General features: G+C 45.5%; 1 protein-coding gene across 11 annotated transcripts in view; it reads left to right on the forward strand.

Moving 5' to 3' along the window:
• The window catches only part of LOC134458339 (probable E3 ubiquitin-protein ligase HERC1), a 110,620-nt gene that overhangs the window by 27,929 nt on the left and 62,289 nt on the right, over positions 1-20,402 (forward strand). For 8 of the 11 annotated variants that reach the window (XM_063210603.1, XM_063210593.1, XM_063210597.1 and 5 more), the window contains exons 13-27: positions 848-973; positions 3,692-3,904; positions 4,334-4,486; positions 6,114-6,246; positions 7,463-7,654; positions 8,831-9,043; positions 9,997-10,170; positions 12,395-12,509; positions 14,364-14,490; positions 14,907-15,081; positions 16,739-17,069; positions 17,663-17,750; positions 17,861-17,909; positions 18,566-18,804; positions 20,194-20,391. In XM_063210603.1, coding sequence (XP_063066673.1) covers positions 848-973; positions 3,692-3,904; positions 4,334-4,486; positions 6,114-6,246; positions 7,463-7,654; positions 8,831-9,043; positions 9,997-10,170; positions 12,395-12,509; positions 14,364-14,490; positions 14,907-15,081; positions 16,739-17,069; positions 17,663-17,750; positions 17,861-17,909; positions 18,566-18,804; positions 20,194-20,391 — 2,526 coding nt within the window. The remainder of the gene's footprint in view (positions 1-847; positions 974-3,691; positions 3,905-4,333; positions 4,487-6,113; positions 6,247-7,462; positions 7,655-8,830; positions 9,044-9,996; positions 10,171-12,394; positions 12,510-14,363; positions 14,491-14,906; positions 15,082-16,738; positions 17,070-17,662; positions 17,751-17,860; positions 17,910-18,565; positions 18,805-20,193; positions 20,392-20,402) is intronic. The other 3 variants (XM_063210598.1, XM_063210604.1, XM_063210601.1) reach the window with 2 other exon arrangements.

The raw sequence follows: 20,402 nt of genomic DNA on the forward strand, positions 1-20,402 counted from the left end.
TTTGATAGGGACATATGCACATCATGTAGACTGTAAAAGCCCAACAGAAAGAATCACTGCATACATAGCCAAGGCTAATTTCCAATGCCGTCTCTAGAAGGGCTTTTAAAATAATACATCATTTAATGAATATTGAATAATGTATAATATTTTATGATTAATATTGATGAAAAAAGTGTAATGACGAGCCTCCAGATCCCAACATGGATTTTGCCCTAAGCTATGATGGTATAGAGTAGTGTAGGGATATGCGATGTAGTCATTCACCAATAATGTTCATGAAGGTCGAAGGAATACAAATCTGAACAATACACTGTTACCATAATAGAATGCATTTTAAAGGGGTATGCCACTATTTTGGGGCTTAATACAGTTAAAAACGTTAGCTGGGGTTTATAAAGGTGGTAAAGTGTCTTATTTTTCATGTAAGCTGTTGTCTTGCTTTAAGACAAGTTAAAAGAGTGGGTATGTAGCTAAACTAGTGAAAGTCAATGGATCACTATGTAGAATACTACACGGATGCATTGACTTTCACTAGCTTAGCGACATGCTCCCTCTTTTAACTTGTCTTAAAGCAAGACAACGGCTTACATGAAAAATAAGACACTTTACCACCTTTAATAAACCCTGGCTAACGATTTTAACTGTTAAGCCCCAAACTAGTGGCATACCCCTTTAATTGTGCTATAATACGATTTCATTAGCTGGTGGAAAGAGGCAAAGAATAGCAGCTACTAAATGGCTTTTGCCTAGGTGATTCAGCTGTGAATAATACTACTGTTACATCTTCCACTGCACATGCTGATGTAACTTGTGTCCTGACTCCCGTGTTGTCACCCCCTTGCAGGCAGTGATGAATACTCTCTCCATTGGAGCGTCGCTGTTGCTGCCCCCCCTCAGGGAGAGAACTGAACTCCTACACTCACTCCTACCTCAAGGCCCAGAGAGCTGGGAGAGCCTCTCTAAAGGCCAGGTATAGAGACACACACACACACACACACACACACACACACACACACACACACACACACACACACACACACACACACACACACACACACACACACACACACACACACACACACACACACACACACCAGGGGTGGAACTTGAGTTTTTTCCCCACTAGTCATGGTGGCAGGTAGATTTCAAAATCTACCAGTCACTCACTGTTTTTACCAGTCAAAGTGACCAGTGGTTTGAAAAATGTACCAGTCACCACTGAAATTGGCAGGTGGACGGGTGCTTATTTCCATCCCTGACACACACACACACACACACACACACACACACACACACACACACACACACACACACACACACACACACACACACACACACACACACACACACACACACACACACTATGCTATTGCAAATGTAGAACTGAAGCACACTTGTACATGCTCAAACAAACACACACTCACAGAAGATTGCATGGATGGAACCTCAATCTTTGTACAGCTCAGGTGCATTCACACCTGCACACTGTCAACAACATTCCGAAGGATGGATAGAAGCTAAGCTTCTTTAACTCTTAGGCCAGGTACACAAACACACACACACACACACACACACACACACACACACACACACACACACACACACACACACACACACACACACACACACACACACACACACACACAGTGAAGATTCCAAAACATGTGAGGAACTTGAGCAGACCTGCACTCTTGGTCTGTCCAACCTGTACTGATGAACACTGGCATCTGTATACATGTACTCACACAAAGAGAGCCTCAGGTGTCTGAGGAAAGAATTGGTTGAAACCTCGTTTCGGAAACCGGAAATACACAGTGAAACCAACCAGTGGCGTATCTGGTCTTATAGAATCTGTGATATAAGTACATGTTGTTGTTGTTGTTATTGTTTGAACCGCATGTACTCTGACAGCGCTACCATGGGAGAAGGTGAGACGGTTTTGTTTGCACTCTGCAGCTAAGTGCTGTGTAAAAGGAAAAGGAAAATAAGTGAGGAAAAAAGACAAAGAAATAAGACGTTTGTTATGTAAAACCTTTTCTTTTTTTAACATTGTGAACCATCCCTACTGACTCATCTGTTAAGCAAGATGGAAAGATTTTACGGTTTCAAAGAATATGGCATTTAGTTTTGAATCTTCTAATTCATAAAAAAATGACTGAAAAAAATTATATTAAATCGTGTTTAAAAAAAAAAAAAAAAAAAAAATTAAGTGAAATCATCAACTCCCTGTAGAAAGATCTTATTTGAAGCAAAAAATTTTAACGTTTTCATGAGCCAGCATATCTTCACTATCAAAATGACTAAATAAACTTGCTTTTGAAATTAGTGTGCTGTGTTATCTGGCAACCAATGGTGTGGGCTAAATTCAGCCACAATCAACGAATAAAAGAAACAGCACTGAACATTAAGCAATGATCTAGATTTCAGTGCTGAGAAAGGAACATTCCACTGAGCTATTCATAACTTTCACATGCAGATGGTCCGAGTCAGAGAATGCCGTCATGTCAATTTCACAAACCCCAATTTGTTGTGCAAAGATTCATTTATCATTCGCACTGGCATGAGAGGATGACGTCATGTTTTCGCAATTTCTCTATATTCGTTCCCCAGCCTGATGATGACTACTAGAGAATTTGCTGCAGTGTGTGTGTGTGTGTGTGTGTGTGTGTGTGTGTGTGTGTGTGTGTGTGTGTGTGTGTGTGTGTGTGTGTGTGTGTGTGTGTGTGTGTGTGTGAGAACCTTTTCTGACAGCCTCATATGATGCTTCATATTGACTGCTTTTTCTGGATCTAGTGGTTTATTCTCAACCTGGACCAGTGCCTCTGTCTGAAGGTGTATCTGTACATTCATTCAGATCTTGCTATCCAAACAGTTTAGCTGTAAGCAAGTGGACTACTTCTTGGAGTACCAAGGTTAAAGGGGTATGCCACTATTTTGGGGCTTAATACAGTTCAAATCGTTGGCTGGGGTTTATAAAGGTGGTAAAGTGTCTTATTTTTCATGTTAAGCGTTGTCTTGCTTTAAGACAAGTTAAAAGAGGGAGTATGTCGCTAAGCTAGTGAAAGTCAATGGATCCGTGTATCAAGCGTTCTTTTCCACAATTAGCAGTGTCTGTAATTAGGGCTCCTTCAAGGATCTAGCTTTTTTCCCTCCCATAAGCAGTGTCGGTATCTCATGTTGCTTTTAAGGTTCTAGCAATCTGCTATCCCATTAATAGTGTCTGTAATTAGTCCTCCTTTAGAGGGGCAATATGTAGTATTGAAAGTTTAATTAATCACTGTCCCGAGTCAGTCGATGCTTATTTGAGTCAATAGTAAGTGAATGATGACTCTCGCGACCACCTTCGCGGTTCGCTGTCAGAGAACCCCAAATGTAGCTTTTGACAGAGCGACCAGAACAACCCGTCGTGGCAAACACCTCTCATACGATAATTTTGCTTTACATACCGCCAGATACATATTCACATTTTTATCAACTGCTGGCATTCTGTGTTGAAAAACTTTCTCACAGCGAGCTTAGTTAAACAGCATGTAGATTTTGAGACAGGCATGCCACGGGCACTGCGCAAACCACGTAATCCTACTTCAAGATTCCAGCATGATTCTGTTCTCCCGTCAGCAGAAGTGTCTATATTTAATGTTGCTTCAAGGTTCTACCATTCTCTCTCTCCCTTCTCTTCACTCGACAGCGTCTGCAGTTGGACATGGTGCTGAACAGCCTACAGGAGCAGTCCCACGTGGCCTCCCTGCTGGGCTACAGCTCTCCCGGGGAGCTGAACGCCGGGCTGCCCCCGGCCCCCCACTCCCCAGACCAGCTCCTGCCCAGTGCCAACTCCCCCGACCAGCTGCACCTGGCAGAGGTGCTGCTCAAGACCCTCCTGCTCAGCATCGGATTCTACACGGTGTGTGTCTGTGTGTCTGTGTCTGTGTGTCCGTGCGTGTGCATGTGTGTTTGTTTGTGTGTGGTCGTGTGGACGTTGTAACCGTCATTGTTAATGCAGCAGGGGAAATACGTTTGGGAATCTGTGTGTGTGCGTGCGTGTGTGTGCGTGTGCGTGCGTGCGTGTTTCTTCTGTGTGTGTAATTGGACTTGAAAGCTTGGTCCTTGGATTGTGGTGGGGCCATCTTGACCTCCATCCCCCACATCAGGTGTTGAGCTCTTTGCTTGCGACTGTATTGTGAGCAAATTTCGTCCTTGAGATTGGCTTGGTAGTGCCACCGCAATCTAGAATGCCTTCCCCCTCTATATCCCAAACCACCAGCTGCTTAACGCTTTTATGTTTTTTTGTAATGAATGAATGAAATGTTTTCTTTTGTGGTGTGTGGTGCAGGAGCGTGCCTTCGGGGAGCTGGAGAAGAACAGCGATAAGCAGCGTGCGAGCCAGGCCAAGAGGCAGACGGAGCCCCCCTCCCACTTCCACCACCTCCTGTCTGCCCTGCACAAACACCTGCTGGCCCACTGTTTCATCTACACCAACACCGAGGTAGGGCTCATGACCATCACCATGATATTTTCTTTACATCACAGGCAGCTGCGGCTCAATCAACCTTTTTACACATGATGTTGAGTGAATCCATTTGCAGGAGCAGGACAAGTAGCATCCGGTGGCATAGACATAAACGTACACGCCACTGTTTTCTATGGAAAACCGGTTGTTGCTTTCACCTCAAAACGGACTTTGTTTTGACACTATCATGATAACTACTAATTTGTCAGGGATTGACTGTAGTCTTTGGATGGCAGGGTCCCAGGTGTGAATGTGCGATCAGCAGGTATCCGATGCCTTTATCAAGCCACCAGACCCCCACAGTGCTCCAGGGACTGTACCATATCACACATGGGTGAAGGTTTTGGTGTGTCCATACCACTTTTGAGAGGAGCCTTTTGATAAAATGAAAATATAGCCACATGAAGGTCCCCACCATTTTGCAAGCCAACCCTACACATGCTGTTTTCAGGCTGGCCGAAAGATAACTGGGTCCCGTTCCTGCACCAGCTGCATTCGGATCCCCGCTTAACGGGGAACGGCTCGCGTTTATAGCGGCCTTTGCACATGACTATGCCTTTCATGAAGTGCCTGCATGCCACTTTAAGTGACTTTTTAGGTCTTTTGCGAATAAAAGCACCTGCTAAGCGTAAAGGAAAAGCAGCATGACTTTGAATGGCCTCATTTCACATCACAGAAGGTTATGTAATTGTTTTTAACCCAAAGTTAAAGTCAGTTCTGAACCTTCATGGAGCAGGAGCTGGAGCTTGTATACATTTTGCTATCCATAAACATCCTTAGAACGTACTGCTGTTATGCAACATGTAATGACAACTTTCTAGCTGGGTGTTTAGATGCCATAACACATGCTTAACATACTTTACCCATGTTTGGGTAGCAGTGCAAAAGTAGAGAGGGTTAGAGAGAGAGTGTACTTTATCTCTCTCTATTTAATGCATTTGCACAATGTAATACCTGGTCAGGGAATGAGTTGCAGGGAATAGAATGAAGATGATGATGTAATTCAAATGAATGTAATTCAAATACATTATACACAGCAGAGCTTGGTTGAGAAACATAAAGAATGAACACACATCTGCCCACAAATGTGTGGGTTTTTTTGCAAGTAAAAAAGCAGTGAAGACCTTAGTAGAACTTGAATGAAAAAGTGAGAATGAAAAACACGTCTGCTCCTACAGCACATACCAAGCATATTTCACTTGGAGACTATTTGTTTTTGCTAGCCTAGTTCAGGAACCTGGCTCTCTAAATGTTGTCCAATAGCATACAGAATAGAGAATGTCATGCAGAGAAACATGTCTGCTTTCATAACCCACATTAAGCACCTCATTTCCACCAAGCAAATGTTTTTACTTGCTGGTTTCCATGAAATGAACTTGACTAGAAGTTGAGCTTTTGCAGAGAAATTCACTGTGGTGAACCAGAACAACGTGTCTGTTCTCATCTCCCCTCAGGACGACAGCAGGGTTTTTCTAGTCGGTTCTGGAACATCTTCAGTCCAGATTAAAAAAAATAAGATGTGTGTGTGTGTGTGTAGACATGTAATATTAGAGAGAGGTTGGCGCTGAAGCAAAAGCACATGCCTGTTCCCATCTCCCCTCAGGACGACAGCAGTGTGACTCTGCTCCACAAGCACTTGTGTCTGCTGCTGCCCTACGCAGCCGAGACCTTCAGGAGATCCACCATCCTGCTGGAGGAGAGCTCCCTGGACAAGCACGTCATCCACAAGCTGCACAGTACGTCCCCATAGTGCATTGGCCGCCCACACAGACACACACACACACACACACACACACACACACACTAAGTCAATGGTTCCCAAACTTTCATTCCACTGGCACCCCCTTTTTGGACATAAGGAGGATATTTACGCAATTTTGTTCATCAATGTTGTTAGAATTTTAATTTGGCCTTCATATGAAATGTAAATGTGTTTATTAACCATACAAATGATTACTGTTATTGACCAATTTATGGAATTATGGTAACTGGTAACCTGTGTGTTTCCCATTTTTAATGCAAAGTCCCCTCCGTCTGCAACCCCCCACCCCACTCCCACCTGTCCCCTGGGGGTCTCGACCCCTCCAGGTTGGGAACCGCTGCAGTAGTACTGTACATACTGCATACCTGCAGCCTTTATTGCCGTTAGCAAGTTACAATACATGACTCAGCATTCAGTCTCAGTGTCATTCCAGGCAATTCAATTTCAATTTGGTGTGCTATTTTTGTCGCATTCAGTTTCTCCTTCTCAGTGTCATTCAACTGTTTGCCTACTATATTAATCATTTTTTGTTTCTTCTTCTTGTCTCTTCTACTTGTCTCTTCACCTCTCCTCAACCTCTTCTTCTTTCCATTCATCGTCTCTATCTGTTCTTTGTCTGCCTCTGTCCTCCTTTTTTCTCACGTTCCACCTTCTGTCTCCTTCTCTCCCTCTTCTCTTCTTTTGTCTATAATTATTTCTCATACTCTCTATATCCACCCTCACTCCTCTCTCCTCCCTCTCTCCTTTCATCCCTCCACTCTTCCTCCTCTCTTCACCCTCTCTCCTCTCATCGCTCTCCTCTCAACCCTCTCTCCTCACATCTCTCTCCTCTCAACCCTCTCTCCTCACATCTCTCTCCACCCTCTCTCCTCTCTCCACCCTCTCTCCTCTCTCCTGTCTCCTCTCTCCACCCTTTCTTCTCTTCTTTCCACCTTCCTCTCCCCTGTGGTGTCTCCGTGGTGCTGCGATGCCCTACCCTACTGTGGTTGCTGTGGTGTCGTGCTGCGCTGCCCTACCCTACTGTGGTTGCTGTGGTGTTGTGCTGCGCTGCCCTACCCTACTGTGGTTGCTGTGGTGTCGTGCTGCGCTGCCCTACCCTACTGTGGTTGCTGTGGTGCCGTGCTGTGCTACCCTACTCTACCATACTCTACCCTACCCTACCCGTGGTTGCGATGCTGTGTGCGGTGCAGCGGTGCTGTGTGGCTCGGTGGCGGGGAGCCTGCTGTGCCAGGTGATGTACTCGCTGCTGCTGCTGCCGCTGGGCGTGGTGCGGCCGCTGCTGCCCCACCTGCTCTCCCTGCTGGAGCACCTCAACGAGCTCAACTGCTTCCTGCCCGCCACCGGCACGCTGGAGGACCTGGAGCTGGAGGGCAACTCTCCCGGTGAGCAGCGGCCTGTGTACACTGCACACACATGTGGTTTTCATGAACCCACAAATTCCTGCAGGACGACCATACAATAAAGTACATGTATAATGCGTACACAGTTTTTTATCCTGATGAATGGGGATTCGTGATTTTCCATTTAAAAATGCATATATAATGCCACATTTTGAAACTCATGACGGCTAATCCTCTAAATTGGTGGGAAACTCTCCTAGTGAGCCACCATTTACAAGCACACATGTGGGCTAACACGGGCGCGGGTTCGAGTCCAACCTGAAGTTATTTCCTGATCCTTCCCCTCTCTCTCTTTTCCTATCACACACACTCACTGTCCTGTCCAAATAATGAAAAATATTAATCATGGTCCTGCCATGGCCAACTGGTAGGGCACTCGCCATTAAAAAAAGACCCTTAAAAAATATTTAATAAAACAAACAAAAAAACTAATATCAATCATACATGTGAATGTGAACTCCCAGTAGATACACATATGAAGGTACAATGTTCACATGTATGCATGCAAGAGACCCCCAAAAGCACACGCATGCATACATACAAATGCACACAATTTTATACAAGTATACACATTTAAAGCTCACTTGCAAACATTTTCCCAGTGTCATATCCATAAATTGTTCTTCCCAGTTGATGTCAGAGAGTGGGAGGAGGGTTAGCACAGGCTTCAAAAGCAGGCACTACCAGTCTGATTACTCAATGTTTTATTTAGAGAGAACAGTGCATTAGGTGATCCATTCAGATAGAAAGTAGGTTACAGCCTTGTAGACTTTGGCTTTAAACCAGTAACTGGTGAAGACATGCCGTTGAACTGAACGACCGGAGGAGGTTTCTTAGAAAGTCAGACGCCCAGATCTATCTGACTGTATCAATTTTAACAGCATCTTGTTTGCTCAGACACAGCTGCCTTCCTCACAATAGTCAAGGAAGGCCTTGGCCTTCGCCCAAACGACAAAGGCACCCTAGTGTTACATTTGGGACCCGGGTTTGATTACTGTCACCATCTCACACTGTCCTATCCTATCAAATAAAGGCAATTAACCCCCCCCCCAAAAAATAAAATAAAAAATAAATAAATAAATAAAAAATGTCAATACCCTTTGTGAGTTACGATGTTGAAGCAACACTCTCATGATGTTCTGCTCACCTGATTTGCAGATGTGACTGAGGGAGCAGGATGTGCCACAGGGATTGAGCCGGAGGATTGGATGTGGCTATTGGACCTCGAGAGGGCAGTGGCGCTGGCCATTGGACGGTGTCTGGGGGGCATGCTACAGGGTCCGCCCCCTTCCATCCAGGAGAAGACGGCAGAGTTCTGGCTGTGCAACCCTCTGCTGAGGAACGGCTTAGAGATGGACTTTGAGCAGCTAGGTAACGTTGGAGCTCCACTGAATATATAAACTGAGAGACCACCCCCATAGACAGTATAGTAAAACACTTGGTTTTTACAATGCTGTAAGTCTCAAGGTCTGCTGATGAGCTTGCATGTTGTGCATGCACTGTGGAAGAGCCAATCAAGTGAAGCTCCTGCTTGGTTTGGTGATGTGGAAGGCTTTCTATGCCTTTTGAAGTAGGTCTGGACCAAATCACGCTGATTATGTAATCAGCATGGAATAGTTTTGCACAGGTGGTGACTGGTGCCTTGACCCTGTGAGTCAGCATCTAAGCAAAGCAGCATCTCAATCTATAGGTGATTAATTAGTTGTTAACTACTTATAAACTAATAAACAGTTTACAAATCAATTGAGCAGATATTTTCTGTATTTGCTTTGTCAAATTTTACTACAGATTTTTAAAGTGGCCTTCATGCAGTAGAATACTTGAAGAGCTTCTTTGAAAAATGGCATATCCATTTTGGAACATTTAGGAAATTGGCATTTTTGTATTGGGCATTGTATTGTATAGCAAAATGCAATTTCTATTGGCTTAAAAAGTATGTTCTCAAAATAGTTTAATGGAAAGAATTCACACTGATGATAGGACATCTGATCAGTCATTTCCAATAGTAAAATGCAAAAGTAAAAAAAATGCGCTTCCGTCATTTTGCAATTAAATTCTTCATTTACACGTCTGCAGGGTTTTATGAGAAATCGGTTTCACAGCGCATACATTGTCAGCACAATTTCATTGATTGATGTGTTAAGCCCGGCTCTAGTAATGGAAGCAGAGTTCCTTTTCTTTCCATCCCAAACGAAATCAATGTGTCTGGTTTATCCCTTTCTAGACAATGTGATGATGACATTACTATGATGATTACTTTGCTATTTTCTTTTATTCTAGACAATGTGATGATGACTTTGCTATTTTCTTGCCGACTTCACCAGACTTTGCGACGGGCTGGCTGACTGAGGCGGTGTTGCTGGGCTGCCCGGATGCCCGGCTTGCAGACCTGGGCCTGAGCGAGGAAGGCACCATGCTGGTGGAGCTGGCACTGGGCTCCAGCCGAGAGCCCGCAAGCAGCCTCTGGAGGAAGATGAAGGAGTATGCCACCAGCAGAGGTGAGGAGAGGGAGGGAGGGAGGGAGGGAGAGAGGGAGATGAAGGAGTATGCCACCAGCAGAGGTGAGGAGAGGTAGGGAGGGAGGGAGAGAGGGGGGTGGAGGGAGGGAGGGAGGGAGGGAGAGAGAGAGAGAGAGAGAGAGAGAGAGAGAGAGAGAGAGAGAGAGAGAGAGAGAGAGAGAGAGAGAGAGAGAGAGAGAGAGAGAGAGAGAGAGAGAGAGAGAGAGAGAGAGAGAGAGAGAGAGAGAGAGAGAGCCCAACTTGCCTCAATCATGTGTGCACATGCCTGATTAGCTCCTGGAAGGGGAAGGAGAACGCCATCAGTAGAGATGAGTCATAGAATCAGAGTCATGCAGAGAGAGAGAGAGACGTATGTACCTGCTCACCTATTTGAGAGGCAGACAGAGATGGAGAGAGAGAAATGAAAGGAGAGAGGGAGATAAGGGTGGCCTAGACATCCATAAGCTTCCACTAAATTCACATATACAAAATTAGTATGAGGGTATGGTAAGACCTGACTAGAGAGACCGTGCCCAGTTCACTTGTTTGGTTACCAGGCCTGTATTGATTAGTTGCAGTAGCAGAGGGTTCATCATACATAGATGAGAGAGAGAGAGAGAGAGAGAGATGACCCAGGTTACATGTTCAGGTTTGCACACGCCTGATCAGATGCAGTAGCAGTAGGACCTGTTTGTTTGGTATTTGAATATCCTGGGTGTGCACTGTCCAAGACATGTCATTTCACACCAAGCTTTAGAAGTCCAGTTGCCTTCAACTTTGCTGTTTTTAGTGCTACCATGAAGTAGAAGACTGTGTTCACAGATTCCCTGCTAGATATTGATTAAAACTTGAACCAGCTGACCCTGAACATATCAACTCCCTAGCTAGGTAGATGAGCTAAGGGGTGAAATCACCGGTGTTAACACACTCGTGGACAAAGAAAAGGCCAAAAGTTTGACCTCTGACTGTGCAGCCCCAGGGGGCATAGACCATATAGACTGTAGTGACAACTTGGATCACATGACTGTTTGTAGGGGTGGGCGGTATGGACGGTATACTATCGTAAAAGGTATTTTTTCCACCAAGGTATGGATTTTGGCCATACCGTTCTACCGTGATATAGCGCATTGCATCCTGCAGATGGCAGTATAGACAACGTTTTGAACATCCACCCGACTGACTGCCTCAAGTTGTAGCAATGTGGTTGTAGAGAAACAGCACAATCATTTCCTTTGAATAAGCTTCAAGTGTAAAATGTATGGTTAGTGTAGTGAACTATTGTTTGAAATGGTATGTGATGGCAACACATTTCGATTCTGGACTCCACAATTTACTGGGCACGAAATGCAAGCTAACTAGCTAACAGTCCAAGTCATTCATGTCTATACTGGTGTCAGACAAAATAAATGTGCTTAATGTGCTAACATTGGTTGCCTTACATTTAACACATTGCGCCAGCCGTAACAGCTGTATGTTACTGTTTCCAGTTGAGATAATATCATTCATGATATCTGACTGGGTGTTAGCAACTAAAATGACTGTTCACTGTTTAAAATGTGGCATTAGCGATTTCGCTAACGTTAGCACGCTAACCGCTGGTGCAGTGAAAGCTGCCATTGCCATTCAAATGCATTAGTTCTGCAATGCATTGCTAACTGCCTCATGTGAAAGTTCGTTTTTCTTAAATTTAACAATGACAGCTTAAACCATTATGCTTGGCATAATCACAGATGCAAGCACACATTTCAAAATTACCATAAACAACTCCAGAAATAGAAAAAAGGTGCAATGAACGACGTAGTAATACAATCCACGTTCAGTTGTATTTACTCTCAATGTGTTCAGTTTGACACCCCTCCCCTTTCCCCCTCTACCGTAGTTTAACCCCTTCGACACTTGGTGAAATTGACAGTGTTCTATTGGGTAGCGTAGCATTGCATTGCAAAATGCATTTTACATAGGCTAGTTTTTGCTTGTTTTTAAAAAATGTAATGGCAAGAATTCACACATATATGAAAGGACATTGTGTCATTTCCAAAAATCAAATGCAAAGGTTAAAAAAATGTGTTTTTTTTGTCATTTTGCAATGCTTCAATTTTAAACAAATGTACAATACCGTGATATATACCGTGATATATACCGTGACTAAAATTATACCGAGGTATACATTTTTGGCCATATCGCCCACCCCTAACTGCTTGTTTATTTGTTTGCCCTGGTGCAGACTGGGATAACGGTGGTCCTCCAGGAGACTCCCTGCTGGAGACGGCGTGCAGGTGCAGCTTGGCTGTTCTGCTCAAACATACCGGCCTGCAGGACGAAGCCTACTGGCAGGACAAGTGAGTGACATGCATTTACATTCAATTTGATTTTGCAATCCATTTATCTTTCTCCGTTTGTGCACGTCTTTCTCCTTGTCTTTCTCTTTCCTCTCTGTCTCTGTCTTTTTACCTCCTCCAAGAAGGTTATGTTTTCAGTCGCGTTGGTTTGTCAAAAACGTTTTTCTTTGCCAAGAACTTGTGATCAGATTTGGCTGAAACTTTGTGGAGTTGGAAATTGTTCGAAATGACCAAAGAACAAGTGATAACATTTTGGTGGTTTTTCCAGATCAGGAACTGGAACCAAGTCGTTTTTAAAGATTCTTCACCATTGCTAGCGTACAAATCTAGACATCCCTAGTGACCGCAAATTGAACTGCGGGACAAGGTGAACGTTGCCATTCCAGTTTCTAACTCAGGGTTCCCGCGAGGTCTTAAAAAGTCTTAAAAACATTAAATTCCAGAATTTGGAAATAATACCTTAAAAAGCCTGGAAAAGCCTTGAATTTTGATGTGTAGGTCTAGGTCATAAAATTTGTGCACAAAATTTGAGTTGTTCATACTGAAATTCTCATTATTTTTAATACCTTTTCCGTCATTATTTTATTATTTTCTTACTCGCAACACCATTATTTTGGTAAATATTAATGTACTGGCAGGCAGTCTAATAAATAGTTGTGGCACTACCGGAGCTGTGTGTAGGCGTAACCGCTATCCCACACATGCACGCTATCCCACATATCTCTGAAGTAAACTTGTTCGGCTGGCAGTAAAGGAAAGTCTTTTTTACAAATAAATCTGTCATAGTGAAATTATGGAATAGTTGGTGGTTGGATTTGTAATCATGAACCACAACTTGCAGAATATGGATTAATTTCCTATCCAGTTGATTAGAGGTGGAAAAACTCTCTTTACATCATTTTGGTTGATTGATTGATAGTCTGCTGAACGTTACATGATTTTTGTATTGTGGTGTTCGGCGAGTAGTCCTACTCAGTACTGTGACACAATATGAGATTACACTATTCATCGTCCTTTAGATTTGTCTTGAGAAGTAAACACAACTTTAAGATTTTTCTTTGCCGGTGAATACTGGTGAACTGTGATTATAGGTCTTGAATTTCTTTATAAATGGTCTTTAACAGCCTTGAAAAAGCCTTGAATTTTACTTGAAGAAACTTGTAGGAACCCAAACTCCAAACTACACTCCTCGGCGGAGGCTGCACTCTGAGTGCATTTCTAGTTGTTTTTGTCTCTCTCTCTCTCTCTCTCTCTCCCCCCACCCCCTCTGTGTACTGCCACACCAATGTACATACTGAGAGATGGATGGTTCATTGGGAACAGTAATACTCTGCCCTGTAATGAATGACTTGCTCATAATGACTCATTTGGGACCCCAAGCTCCTGCTGACTATTGAGATTGAATGTATATGTATGCGGCAAAATAAACTGCTGCCAACACATGAGTGTTCTCTCTCTCTCTCTCTCCCTCCCTCTCCCCCTCTCTCTCTCTCTCTCTCTCTCTTTCTCTCTCTCTCTCTCTCTCTCTCTCTCTCTCTCTCTCTCTCTCTCTCTCTCTCTCGCTCGCTCGCTCGCTCGCTCGCTCTCTCTCTCTCTCTCTCTCTCTCGCCCTCTGTCTCTCACTCACTCTTGCGCCCCAACCGCTTCTCCGACTCCTGGCATGAAAAAGGGTTTCTGAGCTTTCATTTCAGGAACAGCTCTGATTTAATACTTGACTTGTCATCCTCTAATTCTGTCTCTGCATATTGGTTCATCTCCTTGTCTCCTTGCTCCCCAATGTCACATTTTCTCCCGCTCCCTCGGTTTTTGTTTTTCCCCTTAAAAAGTGTCTTCTCTACTTCTTTACCGTGCTAGGTATGAGCCCTGTGAGATGCTGATTGAGATCTATGAGATGGTCTACAAGATCCGCAACACACTGCTGTCCCTCAAAGAGAGTGCAGCAAACACAGGAAGCACACCGTCCACAACGGCCAACAAACAGGTGAGGGGCAAAGAGAAAGCGGGGATATGTCTGTCTGTACACAGTGAAGCACCCAACCAAAAGGAGTAAAATGCACTAAGTTCAAAGTCTTGCTTGCAATAGTGCAAAGGCTTACTTTAGTTAAACTGGTTTGACACATTTAATTTATGTGTTTATTTTGCTCCTGCTTTGCTCCTGGTTTAACACATTTAATCTATGTGTTTATTTTGCTCCTACTTTGTGTTTTCTTTTCTTTTCTTTTTTTTTGGAGGGAGAGCAAAACATGAGCAAGTGTGCGGACATTCAACTCTGTTTTCATGTGTTTATTGTGGTCAACTGTGGTTTGTGGTTTTTACTGTCTAAAGCAGGGATGGACATCTGGTTTTTTAATAAATTCTCTGATGAACACATCTACACTTCCACATGCCCTTCCACAGATCTCTCTGACGTCCCAGAGCCCCAGCGAGGACAGGCAGGAGCCGGGCCCCTCGGGGGAGCAGAGTAGGCGGGGAGGGGAGGCCGGGGCCCAGGGGGCCTCCTCCACCGAGCACAACCAGGACCAGGAGATACCCGAGGAGGAGACGCCCAGCATCAGCAGTATGTACCTCCCTGGTAAACGCACACCTGTTCCCTCTGTCCCCCGTCGCGCCTCACCGCGGTTAACCGCGCCTCGAGATCGGGAGAAGGCCGCAGCACGCAGGCTTTTTACATACAGGTGTCTGCAATGCCTGCATGTTAGGACTGCACGAAGTTAAGTCAAGGACAATGTGATGCCATTTTACTCTATGTATCCAGTGGCGGCACTCCTTGCGGGTATGTACTGTAAACAAATACTTTAATATTAAGTATATATCAGCACAAACTGGGCTTCCATCCATCTTGTTAATGTATGTTTGTAGGTGCACTGTGTAGGATAGTGGCTAGAGTAGGTATTGCATCTATGCTGCTCATTTAAACTCTGCTGCCTATTGCCGAATGTGTTCTTTCCATGAATATTTACGAAATAATAAACTAATATTTACTAGTGTGACCAAAGTACAGTAAGCTTTGCAGCTATGGCTTTGCAGCTTTGCAGACATGGAGAAGATCCATCTTCACAGGAAGTGGAAGACTTGGCCCAGGATGGGCGAGCCCGGGCCGGCCGGGCACAGCGTGGTGCTGGGGCTGATGCACTGGCGCAGGCGCTCCCAGGCGTCTTTCATGATGCCCAGAGAGCACAGAGAGCACAAATTCACTGTGTGTATTTTGTATGAAAAGGTCAATTTTATCAGTCATAATGAATACTTTCAATTTGATGAAAGTATTTGTGAAAAGGTAAAATTTGTGAATGGGCAGCATGAATTCTGGAAATATTACACAGTGCACCTTTTAAGCTATTCAACTATATTGGCTTGAAAATATGAAACCTTTTTCATTTGCATTTTATTTTGTTACATTAATAAGTTTGATGGAAACAGGTGGTTCAACTCGCTTCAGAAATTCAAAGTCTGAGCATGTGGTTCTTGTTCTGTGTGTGCTTTGCATAAATGCCAAGCAATGTCATCTGTTGAACCTGGCTAAGTGAAATTGACAAGAGCCAAAAACATGTGGCAGGACTTTGTTTTCTCTCTGAACATCTGAGATGTCCACCTCTCTACAGCAAGGGACCACTGTTGTCCCTGTGATAATTGCATGGTGTGCATGCAAGAACACACACACACACACACACACACACACACACACACACACACACACACACACACACACACACACACACACACACACACACACACACACACACACACACACACACACACACACACACACACACACACACACACACACACACACACACCCTTGCACATTAATGGGACTCTGTGGCACATGCAGGCTCGAGGGCCTGCACTGCAGAGGGACAGGTGTGCATGTCATGTGGGTCACATGCAGCCCCACATTTCTTTCTGTCTTTTTCTCATCTATATACCTGTCCTATCAAACAATCTGAATCGCGTACACACACCACCCTCCCTCCACAGACTCCCACAGCCTCACCCCAACACACACACACACACACACACACACACACACACACACACACACACACACACACACACACACACACACACACACACACACACACACACACACACACACACACACACACACACCAGCGCAGTCACCCACACACACACACCCACTATCTCCCTCACTTTCCTTTTTCTCCCCTCTCATCTCATACAAGTGTGCTGTGCATCACATGTTCTCTATTCCCCTCCCCTCCCCTGTGCAGAGGTGCTGCAGTGTTTCCTGGCCACGCGCGAGGCCATGCAGTTGCAGCAGAACGAGACGGTGTACGAGTCCTCGGGCACCAGCACGCTGCCCAGCAGCACGGAGAGCCCCGGCACGCCCGAGCGGGAGCCAGCGCCCAAGCAGTGGGAGCGGGGTGGCAGCAGCGGCAGCGGAGGTGGCGCCGGCGCCCGTGCCCCGGAGCACGCCCTCTCCTTCCCGGCCGCCTGCCACCTGCTGGTGTCGCGCTGCGTCTTCCTGCTGCTGGGGGTGCGCGCCGCCTGGCAGGAGCCCAGCGAGCCCCAGGACTTCCAGGCAGAGAGCGACACGTCCAGGCGAGTGTGTGCGTGTGCGTGTGCGTGTGTGTGTGTGTGTGCAGGGTGCGATTTGTTGGAGAACCAGAAGGGGGGATATGCTTCAGATTTTGAGCAATATCAATGGAATGCCATTAAACTGTAATTAAAATCATGTAGAAATAGTGGCGATATCAAAACCAGAAGAGGGGACAATCGCCCCCCCCCCCCCCCCCCCCCCCCACCCCCCCCCCCCCCCCCCCCCCCCCCCCCCCCCCCCCCCCCCCCCCCCCCCCCCCCCACCCCCCCCTACAAATCGCACCCTGTGTGTGTGTGTGTTTAAGATTAGTTGATGTGCCCCCTGTCCATAGATATCTTCACTTAAAATGTATACCTAGTACGGCCTCCTACAAACAAAATGGAAAAAAAAAACCACTAAATTGACATGGCATGTATGCCCTTCGTTCGTTTTTTCATCTATTGTTTTCTTTTGTTTCATGGCCTTCAGAGATGTTAGATGCATGTTTCCATAGGACCACACATCTGCTCAGGATTTCTGTCTCAACATGTAATTATCCTAGTGTCCTAAGTATCCTAATGCTTTTTTTAACTGAATTTCCTCTTTTCTTCTTCAGAAGATCCTCCCCATCCATGGAACCTCAACCTTTCCTCAGTCCAACGTCCGAGTTCAGGTTCTCTTCTGAGTCAAAGAGGCAGGGGAAGGTGTGTTCATTGTATTTTGTGCTAATCGTGTTCCTCCAATCTTCTTAAATATTAATGTATGTAAAGTTGCATACTAATGCTGCTAATGCTTTGTTTGTTGCTTGTTCTAGACCACAGATCAATCTAAAGTGTCCACGAGGTCCTTCAAGAACAAAATGGGTAAGCGCATCATGTAAAGCTTTTGCACTTCTGATGGATGATGTGTTACTGTGTTACAGAAGTTATTTTTACCATTGTAAAAATATACTGAACCTGTTCTGTACATTAGGGACCAATCAGAGAACAGGCAGAGCTATTTTCATATATCTGAATATTGGTTCTCATCAAGGTGACGGTAGTCTTGGTGTTAAGCTGTAAACCACCGTTTTTTGTGGAGTTTATGTCTGAACTTAACTTTGACGAATGCTTTTCGCGGTATTTGACAGAGGGCTCAGTAACACTTGACTGTAGACAAAGCTTTTGGTGTTTTGTTTTTTTGGGGGGGCTCAGACGTCGGGTGGCACAACGGCATCTAATGCCCATAAATGAATTAGTAATTGGTGGTTGATATGTTACAATGAGCTTGTTAGATAGTCCACTAAAAACAAATAAACAAAACAAATCCATACAGTAGTGGCACTGGCTGTCGTTGCACCGCCCTGACCTGTCGTGCTACTGCTGAAATGTCACTGACCTGTGTGTGTTTGTGTTTGTGTGTGTGTGTGCGCTTGCGTGCGTGCGTGTGTATGTGTGTGTGCGCTCGCGCTCATGCACGCCTTGCGGTTTGTCTGACTGTGCCGTTTCCTGTGCCGTTCCTGTGCCCTGCTGCCCCGCAGGGCTGCCTCTGTGCTCTCTGGGCATCATGAAAGACGCCTGGGAGCGCCTGCGCCAGTGCATCAGCCCCAGCACCACGCTGTGCCCGGCCGGCCCGGGCTCGCCCATCCTGGGCCAAGTCTTCCACTTCCTGTGCGGCAGCCTGCTGCGCACCTCCGCCCTGGTGGAGAGGGACGCGGGCCTTCAGGCCGACCCCAAGGCCATCACCCTGGCCATGGCTCAGCAGCAGCAGAGAGCAGAGGTAACGCAGCACACCCAAATGACATACTCTGCCTTTAATTTATCACCCGGTGAGACGGAACGTCTTCTGGTTGGCTGAGCAGGTGTCCATTATTCCCCGAGAACAGTACTCCTATGATGTCATGCGGGCGTGCGTGCGACTCCGGGCGTGTGTCTAAGCTGCTTCTTTTTCTAACTTTCTGGCCAACTGCTGTTCCGAATTCTAAACTGCAGGTTGCTATGGCCAAGACCCAGTCGTTAGTTCCATTGCTTTTGGTCGTCAAGCCAAGACCCAGTCATTAGTTCTATCGCATTTGGTTTGTTGTGTCAAAAACCCAGTCGTTAGCTATATCGCATTTGGTTTTCAAGTCGCCCAAATATTCTACGCACGTCCTTATGCCTCCGATAGATACGCGTCTCGCTAGATTAGGAAGTGGTGCCCATAGCAACGAACCAAGCGCAGTGGTTAATCTGCTTTCTCATGAAGCCCTAACATATTAATAGATATTAGTAAATTAATACTTAAATGCTGGCAACCGATATCAAAGAGAAATGAGGAAATGGACTTGGTTAGAACGCTCCGCCTCGTCCATTATTTCCCTTTATATCGGGACACCTCGTCGGCCGTTATTCCTTACTTATTATATGGTGTGACGTCATCGGTCGAATGCTCCATTCATTTCAACGGGGCTCCCCAACGTTCGCACGTCTGTTATTTTTCGATAACGGACGGGTTGGTCTATAACAGACCGCTGTCAATGGCAACAAGACTTTTCAATGCTAAAGCGACTTTTCAACAAGACTCTAATCAGCTGCTGTGATAGACTACACCTGTCCTGGCTACCTAGCTGTTGCTAGCGGTGTTCCACAACGGCACTGTTTTGTTTTGCGCAGCAACAATCTTTCGACTTAACATTAAATAGGCCTAAAGAAATGTCCCCGCCATGTGTGAATCATTTAAGTATATACATATAATAAGCGGGTTAACTTTCGGCGAGTCGGTCGCTTTGTGGAATAGCAGCACTTCAGAGAGAACAAGACCCCTCCGCTCCGCGTCGGGGTCTAAAGATTCTCTCTGTCGTGCTGCTATTCCACGGTAGCGACCTTCTCGCCGAACGTTAACCCTTACATATCACCCTGGCCATTGCAGAGCAGTAGTAGAGAGCAGAGGTTACATGCTGTGCCTTTAATATATCACCCTGCTATAGCACAGCAGCAGAGAACACTATTCCCCCTTTTGAACCATTCGACAATCGTCTTTCAAGTTATTGAGTAATGGTTTAAGGATAACTGCACTCTTAAAATATTTTTTGCAGTTGACATGAAGTGAAACAATCGGTATGCACAAGGCCCCAACGTCTCTCTCAATGTCTATCCCTGTCCAAAATATGATGTGCTGTGTGTGTGTTAGGTGCGTCTGGAGGCCCTGTGCCAGATCTCCACATTCCTGCACGAGATGGAGGACAAGAGCAGCAGCTCGACGGCGCCCCCGCGCTTCCCAGGCCTGCTGCAGTCGGTGCAGCTGCAGTTCCTGTCGGGCTGCTTTGGCCTGGGCACCCCCACCTCAGGCAGCCTCTCCAGCCCCCCAGAGAAACTGCAGCACTACACGGTAAGAGCCAC

The sequence above is a fragment of the Engraulis encrasicolus genome, chromosome 11, assembly GCF_034702125.1.
Source record: "Engraulis encrasicolus isolate BLACKSEA-1 chromosome 11, IST_EnEncr_1.0, whole genome shotgun sequence".
NCBI classification, from domain to species: Eukaryota; Metazoa; Chordata; class Actinopteri; order Clupeiformes; family Engraulidae; genus Engraulis; species Engraulis encrasicolus.